General features: G+C 37.3%; 1 protein-coding gene across 1 annotated transcript in view; it reads left to right on the top strand.

Moving 5' to 3' along the window:
- The window catches only part of elac2 (elaC ribonuclease Z 2), a 30,739-nt gene that overhangs the window by 4,396 nt on the left and 8,495 nt on the right, over positions 1 to 17,848 (top strand). Inside the window, exons 5-22 of the mRNA XM_036566078.1 lie at positions 868 to 925; positions 1,073 to 1,141; positions 2,210 to 2,341; positions 4,441 to 4,496; positions 4,588 to 4,646; positions 5,758 to 5,830; positions 7,054 to 7,166; positions 7,288 to 7,380; positions 7,804 to 7,942; positions 8,414 to 8,499; positions 9,579 to 9,700; positions 10,817 to 10,913; positions 11,264 to 11,402; positions 13,068 to 13,106; positions 13,291 to 13,400; positions 15,192 to 15,291; positions 15,390 to 15,510; positions 17,378 to 17,456. Of these exons, the coding sequence (XP_036421971.1) occupies positions 868 to 925; positions 1,073 to 1,141; positions 2,210 to 2,341; positions 4,441 to 4,496; positions 4,588 to 4,646; positions 5,758 to 5,830; positions 7,054 to 7,166; positions 7,288 to 7,380; positions 7,804 to 7,942; positions 8,414 to 8,499; positions 9,579 to 9,700; positions 10,817 to 10,913; positions 11,264 to 11,402; positions 13,068 to 13,106; positions 13,291 to 13,400; positions 15,192 to 15,291; positions 15,390 to 15,510; positions 17,378 to 17,456 (1,685 nt within the window). The remainder of the gene's footprint in view (positions 1 to 867; positions 926 to 1,072; positions 1,142 to 2,209; positions 2,342 to 4,440; positions 4,497 to 4,587; positions 4,647 to 5,757; positions 5,831 to 7,053; positions 7,167 to 7,287; positions 7,381 to 7,803; positions 7,943 to 8,413; positions 8,500 to 9,578; positions 9,701 to 10,816; positions 10,914 to 11,263; positions 11,403 to 13,067; positions 13,107 to 13,290; positions 13,401 to 15,191; positions 15,292 to 15,389; positions 15,511 to 17,377; positions 17,457 to 17,848) is intronic.

Raw genomic sequence — 17,848 nt, 5'->3', positions numbered from 1 at the left:
ACAAATTGACATCTGTACAGTTGCGAATTCAATAGAATAGCTTTGGGATGTGGTAGAACAGGAGATTCGCAGCTTGAAAGTACACCTGGAAAACTGCATGATGCAATCATTTCAATGTGAACCAGAATTTCAAAGGAATGTTTCCAACATCTTGTGGAATCCATGCTATAAAAAATGGAGAGGGCCCACGCAGTATTAATATAGTGTTCCTTATAAAGTGCTTGATGATGTATAGTTCTCTCTCTCTCTCTCTCTCTCTCTCTCTCTCTCTCTCTCTCTGTTTTCTCTCATTTTGTCGTTCTCTCTATCTTTGGGATGGTTTGCCCTTTATGCACAGAGAGTTCTCTGGATTTTCTGAATCTTTTAGTAATGTTATGGACTGTAGATGATGAAATCCGTATATTTCCTTGCTATCATGCTTTGAGAAACATTATTCATAAACTGTTCAACTGTTTTCTCATGCAGTATTTTTGCAAAGTGACTAACATCGATCCATCCTGTTACGTCTTCACTTGTTTAACTGTGGAAAGTTCCAAAACAGTTGTTTTTGATCATTTTACAAACTTCATGATTTTACATTGCCACTGCTCCAGTTTTTTGTGATGTGTTGAAGGCATCAATTGGAATGAGTCTATATGTACACAAATCAATGAAGTTGATATGGTAATAAAATTAAATATTTCTTTATTGTGCTGTTTTCAATTAAATACATGTAAAAGACCTATCACAAATCACTACTTCCTGTTCTGATTTGCATTTTAGCTACTGTCCCAACTGTTTTGGAATTGGTTTGCTTTGTAGTTTAAAGGAGAAAACCGATGAAAGTAGCCAGTTTGATAATAATTTTTTTTTGTTGTTTTTTTGCAGGAGAAGTATTTGAATGCTATCAAAGTGTTTTCTGGACCATTAGAGGACATCAAATTATGTAAGATGAACTCTGAGCCTTGTGCTTCTTTGTGCATGGTTTTCATTTCTTTTCTGAAAAAGTAACTGTAATGCTTATGGAGTACAGAATCACATTCAGTTCCGTCTATTAAATTAAATCTTTTCCTCCCTTTGTGTTGGAACACAGCTGTGAGGCCATATACTGAATCAGTATATAAAGACGACACCATGACCGTCACCCAAGTGCCTGTATTTGGTAAGTGTTGGTTGTGTTTTAGGCTCCAGATGAAGAGTGCAAATGAGCAACAGCCACAACTTTTAGTCTTATTATGGACACTAAAAGGCTGTTGCGCCTATTTAGTTAATCACAACAGCCACTTTTTAGCACAAAAATGTGGGTTTGTGCAAAACAGTAAATCTGAACATTTTACATTCTATAAAACAAGCCATAGAAATAATCTCAGGTTATATGAGTCCTGTGCCAACTGACGTGCATTGATGTGCTGATGTGCTAATGACAGTGCATTCACTTAACCTGCCTGTTATCTTCAAATTCAGTAACTTGTTTTATCCTTGGGGTCAGTTTGACCACAGCAATTAAAAGCTGAAATAATGTTTTCCTCTCCCACATGTTGTGTGAACTATCAGTGGTTGTCATGCTACTGCAGGAGTGGTAATGTTTGGTTAGGGCCCTAAAGCAGAGGGAGATTATAAAATTGCGTGATATATCATTCAATAAAATGTTCTTTAAGATGTTTGTTTTATAGGGCTAATACAACCTGGGGACAAATTGACCCTGAAGAATACAGATGCATAAAAATATGTACAGGACAATAAAAACATTTCATTAAATATGAAGCAATAAATGATGTCAGTCAATTTATTTAGAGATGTTAAACACTGAATGCGGTCTGATTGACCCCAGAGATAATAGGAGGGTTAAGACAGCGAGGTAGATGGTTAGGATAAACAAAATAACGACTAAATTGAATGTTTTACTGTTTTGATGAATAGGTAATCCCGTCTGAGTAGTACTTCTATTTCATTTCAATCTAATTCAGTTAGACTGTCTTGGTACTTATCATTATTTTACCCAAAATATTTAGAACACACTCTGTTAATTCCTGTGTTCCAAGAACCTGTTTTCAGTGTAGTTTAGTTAAACTCTCTTACAATCATGTTACCCAAAATAATTACCTAGTACTCACATTTGCCTGGTCAATACCTAGATCTTAGTGGACTGTAAAATAAAATGCTATCTAGTGTTTAGCTGTGTTTAACATGAGTAAGTTTATGGCTTAAACCTAAACGTGTGTGTGTGTAGCTGAGCAGAATGCTGAGGGAATGAGGCGCAGTAGCAGTCCGAACAGCAGTTCCACATCCAGCCAGCGGAGGGAGCTGTGGCGGCCTGATGACTGCGAGGAAAGCCCAACCAACAACAGAGCGTCAAGTCCAGGTACAGCAATCAACCACCAATTTACAGGGATAAATCTGAGGAGTTTCCCAAATAATTAAAATAATCTGGGCACTATTTTTCAGCAGAAGTGTTTGGTACCCATAATAGAGACGTTACAATACCAGAATCTCTGTAGTTAATAGCAGTGCCGTTAAATATCAGTATTCAATACCACCACAAAAAACAGTCCCATACATAAACGTCCAATGCAGCAGATGCTCCTTTACTAAACATTGTGTGAACACCTGCAGTTAAAGCATATTAAGCCTTTTTACTACTTGTAAGTAAACAATATTGTCTTAGTAACATAATGAAAATGAGACTATTTCTAGGCTAACAATTATAGCAGCTTGATGCTGTGAAAGGAAGAGCACGTAAATTACAAAACGCATGTACAGCTCAAAAACTACTGAACTCCTGAACTACTAGCCTGTAAAAATACTTCAAATGTGGTGACTGTTCTCGCTCTCAGAGTTGTATGTAAAGTGTATGAAGCAGTAATGGCTACTGAAGCAGTAATGGCTACTGTATATATATATATATATATATATTTTTTTTTTTACATTTTTTTAGTTCTCTATTACTTTACCATTGAAACACATGTTCAGACGACTCTGTGTATTTCATCTACTGATCAGTGGCTTTTGCACAAACTTGTGGAGTCCATACCAGCTTGAGTGGACACTGTCACTAAAGCAAAAAGGGGGAGATGCCTAATACTAATACTAAAAAAATTCTGAAAATAATTTCAAAGACTCTACTTTTTACTCAAAATGATATGCTGATAATATAATTTGCTATTGAAAAGTTTGTATTAAGTCAGAATAGAATGCAGAATAGGAGCATTTTCACTAGCGTTTTCAGACTTTTGGACTCCTCTGTGTATTTATTTGTTTTTGTAGCTCTAATAAAAGAAAATGACTACTGTTTCTCAGCCTTTCAGTGCACAAAAATGTGCTTGCAGCTCTGATGTACACTGCTGTGCAAAAGTATTTGATATAGGATATCCCAGTATCTTCTATTTTTTGCATGTTTGTCATGCTGAAATATTTCAGATTATCACACTGCTTTTATTATTAGACAAAGATAACCCAAAAGGCTGTTTTTAAATTATGATTTTATTTATTGAAGGAAAAACACTGTTCAGCCCTACCTGGCCTTATGTGGAAAAGTAATTAGCTACTAAATCAACCAGTTAACCAAATTCAGTTGACTGTGGGTTCAGTTTCACTAGCTACACCCAGGCGTTATTACTGCCATCACTTAAATAGATCCTGTCTGTAAGCGTGAAGCAGACTAAAAGGTTTTAAAAGCAGCACATGATGCCACATTCTGAAGAAATTCAAATACAGATATGAGACAAAGTCATTGAATCTAACGGTCTGGAAATGGTTACAAAAGCATTGCTAAAGCTCTGGGACTTTGGCTGAGTCAAAGTCATGACTTAAATCTTATTGAGATGCTGTGCCAAGACCTTAAACGGACAGTTCATGCTTGAAAACCCTCCAATGTAGCTGAACTAAAACAATTCTGCCAAGAGTTGTGCAAAGTTCCTCCTCAGCGATGTAAAATACTCATTGTAAACGTTTGATTACAGTTGTTATTACCAAGGGTCACACAACCAGTTATTAGGTTTAGGGGGCAATTACTTCACATGGGTAATACAGGTTTTGAATAAATCTTAATCCTCAGTAAACGGAATTATCATTTAAAAGTTGCATTTTGTGTTTACTTGTGTTGTTTTTGTCTTATATTGTAATTAGTTGGATGATCTGAAACATTCAAATGCGAAAAATTGAGTGAGGGGCAAAGACATTTTCACAGCACTGTAAGTGGCTATTAGTACTAGTGGAAACTGAAATAGAGCAAAAATGTGAATTGACTAAGACAGAATCTTTGAAAGTCTGAGAACGAACTCTTTTTCCTTACGTATGTAATGTATATATCCCCTTGTGTCTATGAGGTCCAGTCTTTGAACATCATTACTAAGCTTTTTTGCTGTGTAATAATGAACAGGTGTCTGTATAAAGTCTACAAATGGCAGGCAGATGTGGTCATTTTATATGTGAAGTCTCTGGCTTTTGTCCCCTTTTTCTCAGAAGGCAAAGAGAGAACTACGCGGGATCCCTCTTTGGTCGTAGCTTACGTTTGTAAGGTAACTGTCATCTCTGACTACAGCAAACACCTGTTTAACTGTGTCTACATTAAAGCTTTCTGTGATGAGAATTCCCTCTGTTCATTTCTAGCTGCATCCGAAAAAAGGAAACTTTCTTGTGCAGAAAGCAAAGGAGCTGGGATTACCTGTGTAAGTAGATTTTTTTTTGTGGTTTAACATTTGTTCTAACAAACAGTGACTCTACTACAAAAATCGTCTTTGTTCAGGTTATATAATGACATTATTAAGGCTTTTAGTACTTAATCACTAGTCTGGGCCCACGTTTATCAAAATTCTCAGAGTAAGAATACTGATCTGGGATTAGTTTACGTCTTTAATAAAACGCTGAATAGATTTAGATGAACTGATGACTCCAGGGAGCCTGTCTCACAAAGCAGGATTTGTTACATAGCCAGCTAACTTTAAACTTAGTTCAGTGTAACTCTGGATTCCCTCGACTTCCCCTGATCTCACAAGGGTGGATAATATTTTAGCTGGCTACATCGCCATGGCAATTTATGCTGCACGCTTTAACTGCTCCACAGCACTTTAAGTTGAAATTTATGGCTCATAAACAGCTCTTTGACCAATCAGGACTGAGCCTCTGGTTGAGATGGACACTCTCTGGTCACTTTTTTGCAAATTGCTGCAAATCATAATCTGTTAGTTTGTTTTATAATACATATGAAGTCAAGACACTAAAAGAAAAAATGGCGCATCAACCATAAAGTGGCTTTTCTTCTAATGTTTGCCACAGTCATGTGAAATGTTGCTTTCCTTTTCAGAGGAGGAACATAAAATCTTACCACAAAAATGAAAAATAAAAAGTAATTATATCAGCAAAAAGTGATGCTTTTTTGTCATAAATGCTTTACTTTCTTCATATTTTTGTAGCGTGATTTTTTTTTTTCCTTTGCGTAAAACTAAGCCACTTAACTCCTCTCCGTGTTTCATGCGATTGACTGTTTGTTGTGTTTTTCATGTGTATGCGACATGGATTGATCATAGCTTGAGTGTATAAACATCGGTTAACAATGTTATTAACCACCATTGAAAAATGACTGCAGTTGCGTTTGTTAGGTTTTGTGAAGCTGAAATGGAGGCAGGAACCCTGACTGAAATGCATATGCTGTGTGAGGCAGTTCATGATAAGTGTTCTTACTCAGAGATAAGTGATAGTGGACCCTGGATGTTTATTCACTTCTCTAGTCTTCATATGATGGTAAAACTCACACTGTATGCTTCTGTTGTTTATTTGTAGGGGGACAGCTGCTATCGGACCAATCATAACTGCCTTAAAAGATGGGAAAAGTGTGACCTATGAGGGAAAAGAGGTATGGAGGGTGATATTTTGCTGATAAACTTGTACTTTGTCTTCTCACAGGTATAATGAGCATTGTTTAGTATTGATGTTATGGAACCATGTTCAAAAAGAAACTGAAAGTTCAATTTCAATATCAGTTAAGTTGTACTGTTTAACAATGGTAGATCCACAGAGATGATGTTTAATTAATAGTGATTGAACTGACTGGTGATTAAACTGCATTTTTAAAATTACAAACAGTAATATTCAGTGGAGCATGCACTATATTTTGGCCAAAATAAAATTCTCAGGCTATTTTCAAAAGGCTACTTACTGTGTTACTTATTAAGTAATTCCTGCATTTACATTTATGTAGTCAGTATATTTATAAAAGTAATTTTGAATCTTATTGAAATAAGGGACTTTGCCATAACATCTAACATCTAATGTCCACAAACCTTTTTTTCTCATTTTTTCCCACCCTAATAAAATCACTGGGCCTAACCTTGCCACTCAACTGTAAATATTATGGCTACAGCCCCGAAATATTCAATAATAGTCGAATCAAATCAAATTGTGGTGAAATTATAGTTTCAGTGATGCACTGAATCTTTGTGAAGTCAGAGATTTGCCACCCATAAAATTACTTGCAGTCCTGCAGTGTTTTGATCAAAGGTTGCCAGAGTCATATATCTGATCCTGATACAGTTTTTTGCCTTTATAGTTACAGAATGGGCTTTTGTAAAGTAGAGATTTTAGAGGATCTGCATCTGTTAGCCTCTCCTGCTCTTATGCTGTCAGAGTTAGGGCTGGGCAGTATGACAAAAACACAACATCACAGTATTTCAAGAAATTTTCATGATACACAATATCATAATACTTTTTTCCTGGCATCCAATAAGTTGCAACAAACAAAAAAGGACCAGTGCTGCTGTGTTTAAAAGTACTGTTAAAAATATGATTACAGGGATTTTTTTATTCAACATTTAACATATTGCACTGCACTAATTCCAGTTAAACAGCATTAATTGTGATCTCTGTTTAATGAAACATGCCGTTGTTATGTTTTCTGGAGGTACAGACGATATGCTCAGAAAAGCATATTGTGATGTAATGTATCACTGTAAATATTGTCATATTGTCCAGCCCTAATTTTAGTTTTATTCTCCCACCTGGACAGAAGGTTGTGCTGGAGTCCGGAATGACAGGAGGTTTGGGATGTAGCTTCACATTTTGCCTTACCGTGTGTTTCAGATCCAACCAGAGGAAGTGTGTACTCCCACTGACCCAGGGCTAGTGTTCCTTGTGATTGACTGCCCTTCCAAACAGTTTATTCAACCGCTCTGCACTAACGAGATCCTCCAAAGGTACCGTCAGCCTGGACTCAGTTACTGTCCGGTTTACTGTCCATTAAAGTAATGTCTATGGGACACATTACCATGATCACATCATTTTCATAATGTGTGTGTGTGTATGTGTGTGTGTCAGATATCAGAGTGGGGAAGATGGAGCCACTCTGGTGGTGCACATGACCCCAGAATCAGTGCTGAAAACAGAGGAGTATCAGCGGTGGATGGAGAGGTACACAGTGCTCCCACTACACAGTGTTACAATTAATAATAGTGTGTTCAGTGTGATTTCAGTCCTGTACAATTGCTTTATTCAAAGCTGATTACTAAAGACTTGTCTGAAAAGAATCACTGTGAATATGAATCTAATTCAGAAAAGATTGTGTCTGTGGACACAGTTGTGCTTTTTGAAGTGTGATAAGTTGGATCGGGCAAAAGAGCACCATAAAAAAAAAATCAAGAATATGAGTATTGTAATTTTACATACAGCACTGCACTAAATTCAGTTAAACAGGACTTATTATGCTTTCTTTGTAATAAAACATGCAGTTGGTCAGTTCTGCTCAGGCAAGCATTTTGTGGCATAATGACAATTTATTGTGAGAACGATAAATCAGACTTAGGTGTTGTTTTTATGAATCCTTTTCTTTCTCAGGTTCCCCTCCAGTACGGAGCACATGATTATGAATGAGCAGGCGTGCTGCATTCACAACGTCAGGAGCCAAAAGATCCAAACGCAACTGAACCTCATCCACACTGACATCTTCCCTCAACTCCAGCACTACAAAAGCACGGTACCACATTTACAAAAGCCCAGCGCTGATGGCCATGTTGGCTTTATCTTCACCATACACACACTACCATTCAGATGTCTGAGAACACTTGGTGGTGTCTGGTTTTTGTTCCCTCATAATTGCAGTATTTGTATATTTGCTGGTGTGCATTTTACAGACAAATGCAATGTAATATACAAAACAGAACATCAGGCAACATATCAAAACAGTAATTGAAAACTTAAACGATGATGCTAATGATGGTGATGATGGTGATGATGATACATTCGAAGAATAATGCATGTGTACTCACACATTGGCCTGGTAGTGTTTAACAAAGAAGCAAATCTAACAAAGCAGCACATTCTTTAAATCACCAAGCAGGGCAGTTTAAACCACTGGTTACTTTCAAAACCTGCAAGTGCAATAAAAGAAAAGGGACGTTTTGTTTATTAATCCGCATTGTCTGTTCTGCTTCTTTGTTTGCTGTAGGAGTCTCAGGCTGCTCTGCATGTGCCCAACGTGAGAGCGGAGTGTCTGCTTAAGTTCCAGCTAAGACCCAAAGCAGAGTGGCAGCGGTGAGACCCTGTTACAGATTAGAGTTCATATTCCTCAATCCAGATTATACTGATCTAGGGGTATTTTTCCCCAGTCTAGTTTGTGGTAATAGAGTTTACTTTAACTGAGCCAGATTACGTTAAACTAGAGTTCGTATTAGCCAACCCTGAGGCTAATCTAGGGTTCACACCCCACCATCCAGATTATGCTAATACACAGTTCATACTCCCCAATACAGATTACACTATTCTACGATATTTACTACTCCAGATTGCACTAATCCATGGTTCATATTCCAATCCAGATTACACAAATCTACTGTTCATACTTGTTCATACTTACTACTACAAATTACACTAATTTAGAGTTCATGTTCCCTGATCTAGAATACAATAAGTTAATATTCCTCAAACAAGATTACATTAATCTACAGTATATATTTACTACTCTAGATTACACTAAACTAGGATTCATATATCCCCAGTCAAGATTGCACTAATGTGTGGTTCATAATTACTGCTTCAGATTATACTAATCTAGAGTTTGTATGAACTGTGTCAGATTACTCTGATCTAAAATTCACAGTCCCCACTCCAGTTTGCTGGAGATTGGGTTGAAAATATCGAGTCCACATTATGTTAATCGTTTGGTTCCAATTAAAATCATATACTTTAGAGCCAGGTTTTCAGATAAAGGCTGAAAATGATTTGGATCAGAGAATCCCTCTCACTGTAACTGAATTTATGACTAGGCTTAACACTAAGTCTAGAGAAAAGCTTAAACAGTTTGAAATCACTGCTTTGTCTTAAATAATGATAACATCTAAAGTCGGAATAGCTGCGTCAGTATGTCTGCTATCTCCAGATTAAAAGTTAAAGTTCAGTCACAGGACTTATAGACAGAAGCTATCTGCAGTGGAGCTCTAGTGTGACCGGATACTGATTCCGTCTCTCTGTTTCTCAAAGATGTTCCCTTAAAATTGATGAAGGATTCACATCAATTGCTTCCAAGCTATTATATTTCTGTCAGCACTTGCTCAGATGACTGAGAGTGTTTGATTGTGATCTGTGTGTGTGTGTGTGCCTGTGTGTGTTTGCAGAGACGCCATCCCTCCCTGCGATGAAGGGGAATTTGTTAAGGAGGCCGCAGAGGTGCCAAACTTTCTGCAGGAAGTGGAGAAGTTCAAACGGTTCCAAACGACTGATTCTGTCACCCTGTCTGGTGAGTTCGAAATAGAGAGTGATAGAGAGTAGAAAAAAAGAGTGGGGTGGAGGGGTTGAAGTGATTGCTCAGAGCATAGAGAGAGAGATGGACAGGAACACTGATGTTTGGTGACGTTTCATTTTCTCAGCTGAGCAGCCTGCTGACCTTTTCACTCTCGGCTGAATCAAACACTTCTTCACTTCTGCAGCTCCTCCACAGGGTTTGGAGACCATGTGTTGTTCAGAAACTGTCATTTGTTGCATTCTTACATGGTTGGTCAAGCCAGCTTTGCAAGCTAGGGGTATAATCTGGGGGCCTGTTTTTAAAAAAGAAGTGATTTTGTCTGCCTATATGAAAAAAATGCTAACATAGCTTATATTTGGATAATGTTTTGTTGGTTCCCTTGTGGGCCAGTTCTTGTTTTTGAATGTGCAGTGGAAAAATGCCCGTGTGCACCAGAATGTTAACTAGAATGGTTTGTTGATTATTATTTTCAGAATTATCACTTTGTAAAGAGTTCACTCTGGTAATGTTACACAGTTCTGCCTGTGTTCCAGGTGAAGATGTTGGTGTTTTTAGTCTAGGTGATTCTGAAGTGCAGAACAAGCTCAATTTTTATTTTACTATAATTCAATTTTTTGGTGAATCTGTTTATTTGGGTTATCAGAAAGTAGAAAAAAATAGATGTTCAAATTGTCTTACTAGTATTTTATGTTTATTTAGTCAGGGACCAGGCATTAATCTCAAAAAAAGAGATGCTTTTCTACTAAGTTTTCCATCTGCAAATAAAATAAACATATGACTAATACTAAAAAACACAATATGCAATACAAATATTACAAAAACAAAAATAAAATAGAACCCACAATATCAATTAAATGTATAGCTGACCCACACCCCCACCTTTGTCTCCCCTAACTAACCTAAATGCATACAGGACCCTCACTAACCATTGTTTATGCACTTTTCACCATCCTAATAGAAACGTTATTCATATCAGATTTTAAATCTGATATTTTAGAACACTGGATTCTTGACACCCCTTACTTCCTTGTTTGAGTAGCTTTGCTGTAGTGTTGTGTTGTTCGATGAGTTTGGAGCTAGATTGACTCTGTGTGCTTGTGTGTTTTGAAGGTAAAGTGGACCGGTACCCTGAGGTGGTGTTTTTGGGGACGGGCTCAGCTCTGCCGATGAAGATCAGAAACGTCAGCGGCACTCTGGTTAATATCAGGTAGGTACAGTAAATGTTTACTCATCATTAACCCTTATAGGCTGCAGTTGTGGCTGGAATGATTCTATTGAATCGTTATTGTTGTGTCAACTCTTGGGTTGCAGAAAGAAAATCATTCTTTACAATTTTGTCATGATTTCACCTTTTTTGACATTGAAACAAACAAAAGTCACATTATGTAAAGTATACAGTATGTAAAATAAATTTGAATGTATTTTGTTGTGTAACTTACTATGTAATTCAATTTGTTATTATGTAATTATGTTAAACAGTAAAATAAAAATAATAAGTGTTAAGTAATAAGGGTTAAGTGGCTGCATGAGTACTCAACCCCTGTTTACCTGTCCCAGCTCTTCCCAGTCTCTGCTGATGGACTGTGGTGAGGGCACATTTGGTCAGATGTGCCGTCACTATGGCAACCATGTGGATGAGATGTTGACCAAGTTGTCCACCGTGTTTATCTCTCACATACATGCTGATCATCACACGGTGAGTGCAAGCAGCAAGCGCTCAGAAAGCCAAACAAACACACCAAATAAACTCAGTGCTGGATATGGCCAGTAATATTGTCATGTTTTTCTATAATGTCTCATTCATTGTAGAATGTTATTGATGGTTATTATATGCATTTACATATTGGTGATGTTGACCGTTTGAGTAGCGTCATACCGTCAGCAAATGTTGCAAACAGTGCTCTGCGTTATAGTTAATTTAGAAGGTGTTCAGACAACAGCCTTCTTTTATTTTTGTATCTGAAGCAGCGCACACTATGATTGAAAAGCTCTCCTGTTGCCTGCTTGACACGTTTTGTGTTTTTAAATTTTGAGTTCAAGTTGAAAACGTCACCTTTTGTGGTAAGCGCCTATGTAGGTGTGTCGAATGTCATCCACAGCTAAACAATCAATATCTCTGTAGTCAGTCACTCATCCAGCATCTGAGGAAAAGCTTGTTTTTGGTTATTTTCAAACACTCAGCATTGTACAAGACTCCACACAGTGATTACCAGGATCTGAACATAAAGAACACTATTTACTTGTAATATGTCCATTTCTAAATGTTTATTGCTCATAAGCGTCTTTCACATTCTCTCAAATTGCTGTCATGTTTACTCACGTATCAATTAAATGCATTAACACAAACCTTAGAGAGCACATTGTGCTTCTTTTCAAGCACAAGACGTGCTGATCCTTGCATTTAAGAAGGCATTTGTCTAAAGGTCTGAATAAATGGGACACTGGCCAAAAATGAAAAATGTAACCATTGGTTCATCTGTTGTAAACATGCTTACTCACCTCCTACAGAACTGCTGCAGTAGTCTCTACTAGAGCAAGACTTTTTGATGTAAAAACTAGGATAGCATCTTCTGATGATGTATTTTGAAGGTGGGAGGAGCTTTTGAAAACAGCTGCTTTGGGGTTGACGCTTGAGGGCAGTCTCTTTCTTTTTTTTTTTTAGTTGGCTAATGCAGAAGGAAGCCAGATAAGTAGTGTTATTGCTTGGAAGCTGAATATCACATCTGTATTTATTAGCCTCTACATTATTTGCTACATTGCCAATCAAGATATCTTTTTTGTGGGAGGGGATTCCAAATAGTTGTATGACAAATTCCAGTGCTGTGCTGCAGAACAGTACATAATACGATAGATATTATATATTAGATGCCACCTATAGGTCAGAATGCCCCTTTAAGGAAACTGATGTCATTCCATATTTACATAAATATTGTATGTGATTATAATTAATGCTGTTGTTTTATAAGCCCTACCTGATCCTAAACTAAACTGTTTCCAGGGCAGACTTTAGATCAAGAAATTTAACCAGACTTTGACTAGGATTAGATTGCCTGTGTTTATGGATTACTGAAATATATTTGTTGTATTATGCCCAAAGACAAAACTGGCTATTTGGGGAAATGCTATACAGTCTCTAAGTAACTGAGCAGTGACATAATCTTTTGGTTTGGCTCTGTAGCACAGCATATTGTATGTGGAAAATAATTGATTAATAACTGACAGCTTTGAATAATACATACATCTATATGTGAACTATGTAGGTATTACAGTCCTTTGTAATATGTTCATTGTGTCTTGTATGGCTCCCAAAACCTTACACACTAACATGTTTTTCTTTTCTTCTCCTCCCTTGTTTCATTAGGGGCTGGTTAATTTGTTGCTGCAGAGAGAGCGAGCTCTAGTAAGCGCATTTCTTTCTTCATTTTGCTCAAAATCCAGATGTTCTTTTCATAGTACATTAATAATCTTAGCTAAAATACTCATTTGAATGGAATATGAATGTTTTGTAATTTTTTAAATTTAAATTTTATTTCAGTTTTAATTTGCATATTTTTACCATACTTTCTCTCTCTGTGTGGCTGTAGAACAGTCTGGGGAAAGCTTTCACTCCAGTGTATCTGGTGGCTCCTACTCAGATCATGACGTGGCTCAACCAGTATCATGACCACTGCCAGGAAATCCTCAGCCATGTCAAGTACGGCCACTGTCTTAACTACACCTGCACAGCACCTTCCAGTGAAAAAATGTACTTTACATTTTTGCCATTTTTTTGTCATTGACCAGCACTTTTATGGAGATTCGACACCATCTGCTACCCATTTGCAAATCTCATGCAAAGTTTTTAGGAATCTTTGTGGTCTTTGACTCCAAACTCAGGTTTGATCAGCAGTAGTAAGTGGTGTTTGGATCTGTAGCCTGATCGACCAACTTAACGTTAGCTTAGAGAGCAGGCCAAAACAGATTCGCACATCACAGTACAGGTTTGATTTTGACTTACTGGTGCTTCTGCTGACACAGGTTTAGATGATAAAAACTGTCTAAGAGAGCAAAATTTGAGTGACATTCTCTGATTACACAGACATGCCATTGTAATTTGTGCAGAATGTGGCTTGCCATTGTCCTGTTGAAATAAGTATGAATGTCTTTGAAAAAGAATATGTTGTCTTTGAAGCAGAATATGTTGCTCCAAAAAAGTTAGTTATTTTAGCGCTTAGCACTTTTAGCACATGTTTTAGCAGCACTACCCTGGTGTACTTTTGTAGTCGCCGCTCCAAAGCTGTGGGGCAGTTTAGCTATGCACCTATACCTTTTTTCAGCTTTTGGAAACTAGTCAAGTTTGGTTGATGTTTGGTCTGTCGTGCTTGTCTTTTAATTATTTTTGATCTTTGCTTTGTTACTAATTTTATTCTTATATCAGTAGATGTGTGTTAGAAGAAAATTGACATTATTACATATTTTTGACACTGAAACAAACAGTAAAATATTGTAAGTCCAACAATAACAATAACTTCTGAAGGTTTAATACTAAAAAAACTATTATTTCCATAGATTGTGACATGCTTTGGAGAGAAGGGACATATGACATATCTGAGACTTAGCTTAGCAAATAGCTTAGACCTAACTGGAAGGTATTTTTGTACAGCCCTGTTGAATGCTGGACAATGATGATGAACCTGAAATGAAAGAAATACTTTTGTGATAGACATGACTTCTCTGAAAAGAGCTTCAACATCCAAGTATCTAAACTGAACATCAGAAGTGCATTTTTGGAGAACTTTGTGAAGCAGTCCAGGCCTGCAATCTCAAAGACAGACATGGATGGACCATATGAGGATTATAGCGTTTTGAAGAGATTTCTTAGTTCTCAGTGATAGAGTCTGTCATAGAGCACTGCAGTGGGAAGAGTTATCTCAGCACTGATGTCCCTCTCAAGAAGCCCAGTGCCTGTGCTTTCACCATTTTTCCATCTCCATTCTGGTTTATTTATTTATATATATTTTTCGAGTTCAGGTTGGAACATAGATACTGTATTTAGGGGATACTGTATCAGGGCAGAGCTCCAGATTTGTATACATTTCTCAGAACAGTTGTGGTGTTGGCAAGGAAAATCCTGAAAAATCATGAGCAGATGCAATATAAAGAGACCAGAACTCATATTTTGGCTCTTTATACAGCAGATTTTGGTTCAAATTGATGGCAGTCCTGTTATAGTTTTTGCCTTGGGTCTTCACTCCTTTTAGATGTCAACAATTAGTAAAATGTTGGTTATAGAACAAGCTCATGTGGATTTTTATTGTTTTTGCTTTAGTTATGATCTCATTAATACTCTTTTAAACTTAAAAAAGCTGGTAAAAATAACTGTAATGTTCAGAATTGACACTGTTCTTAAATCAAATCACACTTTGTAACAAATCAAGATTACGACCATGATCCATTAACATCATGATGCTTTAGTATCCACCGTCTTTCTCTCTGCATGTTTTAGCTTCATCCCAGCCAAGTGTCTGTGTGAAGGTGCGGAGGTGCCCAAGTTTAAAACCAAATCCTTCATTCAGGCCGTCCTGAAGAGAAATGACCTCACTAAGGTTGGACATGCTGAAGCACATATTAAACTTTATAGTACAATAAATTTCTGCTAGGTTAAAACTGTTTCTGACATGTTTTTCCTGTGTATATGTTGCAGTTTCAGACCTGTCTTGTGCGTCACTGCAAGAATGCGTTTGCCTGCAGTTTGACCCATCAGTCCGGCTGGCGGATTGTGTTCTCTGGAGACACCATGCCCTGTGACGCCCTTGTACACATGGGTGAGTGTTGCACACACTGTTCATGCTAATGGAACACTTACTGTTGTAGCAACAAAATTTGAACACCGTTCTAATTGACAGCTGGGCAGACACTAGGTAAATAGATGAGGTAGCTTACATTAGCCATGGGACCTAAGCTTAAAACAAATCAAGCTCTGTGTTGCAACTGCTGATGTTAATATTCATGCCAGCTAATGTTAGCTAAGGAGGGGGATCACATTGTACGCATTGTTTGGGGACCAGGGTGCTTCTTTGCATTTGTTTTTATTGGGATAGATGCAGACTGATGCTGACTGAAGCATAGCCAGAATCAGACTTTAAAAACACATGTACATGTGTGTAATTTTTAGTTCATTTTATTTAATAGAATCATTGTGCTTGTTGCATTCAGTTTCTGTATGTATTTTGGTCATGCTCTTATTTTATGGTGAAGTATTGGCTCCACACGAAAGGGTTAAAATCTTGAAATGACAAACAGAAAATTGTCCGAGCCTTTGGTATATAGGTAGATATAGTTAAGTGAGTTATCTGCTTGGTTAGAGCTCTAGAAGCTGAACCGCGTTAGATTAACAACCAACTTAATTAGAAAGTGAGAGTGAAATAAAACAATTGTGTCCACAGGCAACATTGCTTGTTAGTAATATCACACAAGGTGGCTGCCAAAGACAAAGAAAACATGGCAACATCAGCTACCAAACATCAACTTTGCAAACATCTGGCAGCTCTATTGTTGCTCAGAGTTGACAGGATGAGTTTGTTGTTGTTCAGCTAGGTTAAATAGGTTATAATGCTGTAACCCGGTGACAAACCATACTCTATTTCAGATAGACTTTTTATCAATAAACCCATGTTATAATAATGTTTCTACCATCTGGAATATGACAGCTGGAGAGTAAGAGCATATCTGCGCTAAATTTGAAAAAGTGGAAAAAGATGGACAAAAATGAGATATTTCACAAAACCTTTTAATTGAGTTAGAAGCCCTGTTTGGTTTTAGTCATGTGGGTTGAACTGATTTATCATGTGACAATTCAAATTTCCAGCCTATATTTGGTGATCCGTATTGGGTAAAGCAGGCTATGAAAAGTCACCGCAGTGGAATCGAGCAGTGTGTGGGTGCGTGTGAGTGTAGGTATCTCTGTAATTGTTCTGTCCTGAGTGGGTTCGGATCAATAGGGATGTTCCTGTTTTTAAAGCCGCGGTTTGGTTTTCTGCTTCCTCTCTCCGCTCTGTTATCGATCAGCGCTGTAGGCTTCCCTACAGCCCAAAACTCCTCTAATATCCACAGAGAGAGAGAGAACGGGAAAAAGAGAGAGAGACAGAGAGAGATAGAGAGGAGGAGAGAATGCTGCTCCATCGACTGTCTCCAAATTAGCCGGCTGAATCTCTCCCAGGCTGAAGCTCCACTTCCTCACCCACAGCCTTTATTACTGCAGTACTAGTGATCTAACACAAATACAATGATTGATTACTTCAGATTATGTGTGTGTGTGGGTGTGTGCTTTATAAATTTTCTAGAAAAAAATGTCCTTTGTAGTAAAACAAGCCTAACAGAAACAGCAAAATGATCCTGACTTTGTAGGGTTTAAATCTGAAAGAGTAAAAGCAGGTTATGTTAAGAAAATTCTTGCTGTTTAAAAATAAATAAAAAATGGAAAAACTTACATTTATTTGTGTTTATTTTAATGAAATGTGGTGAAATCTACAAGCAAAACCTTGCTTGTTGTTAAGATAAATGATAAATAGGTTTAAACGTTTCACTGTACTTTTGCACAGTACTGTATGACCCCATGTCCTCAAATTGTATAAAGGTGTGTGTGTGCGTGGCCAGCCGTGCTTCATCGCTGTATGTGGTGATGTGTTGCAGGAAAAAATGCAACATTGCTGATACATGAAGCCACACTGGAAGATGGAATGGAAGAGGAAGCCATGGACAAAAGGCACAGGTAACTGTTCAAGCATTCACACTTTTAGGCTGCCTACACACTTATCTCACAATCAAAATTGGTACTGGCAAATGTTAATGAGTAGATATTTGGTTAAAGTGGGGGAAACCATATACACATTAAATACCTTTTTTTCCCCTTTTTAAACTTCATTCCACTTGGCTGTGCACATGTTTGTATTTGACAAGCAGTAATTCATTAAAATATTGGATATACATTATTCACTATATACAAAATTCAACTTTAGTTAATGTCAAATCATAGTTTGGCCTGTAGCTTAAACCATTAATGTCCATATCTGAAATGTGACATTTCCTTTGGTCTGTATGTTCTCTGATCTTGCCTGATCGGATATGAAGAACATGTTCGAACTTATTAGACCACGTGGCCAA

This window comes from Colossoma macropomum, unplaced genomic scaffold (assembly GCF_904425465.1).
Source record: "Colossoma macropomum unplaced genomic scaffold, Colossoma_macropomum, whole genome shotgun sequence".
Lineage (NCBI taxonomy): Eukaryota > Metazoa > Chordata > Actinopteri > Characiformes > Serrasalmidae > Colossoma > Colossoma macropomum.
The sequence above is the reverse complement of the archived record's forward strand: the minus strand, read 5'-3'. Positions and strand labels throughout refer to the sequence as shown.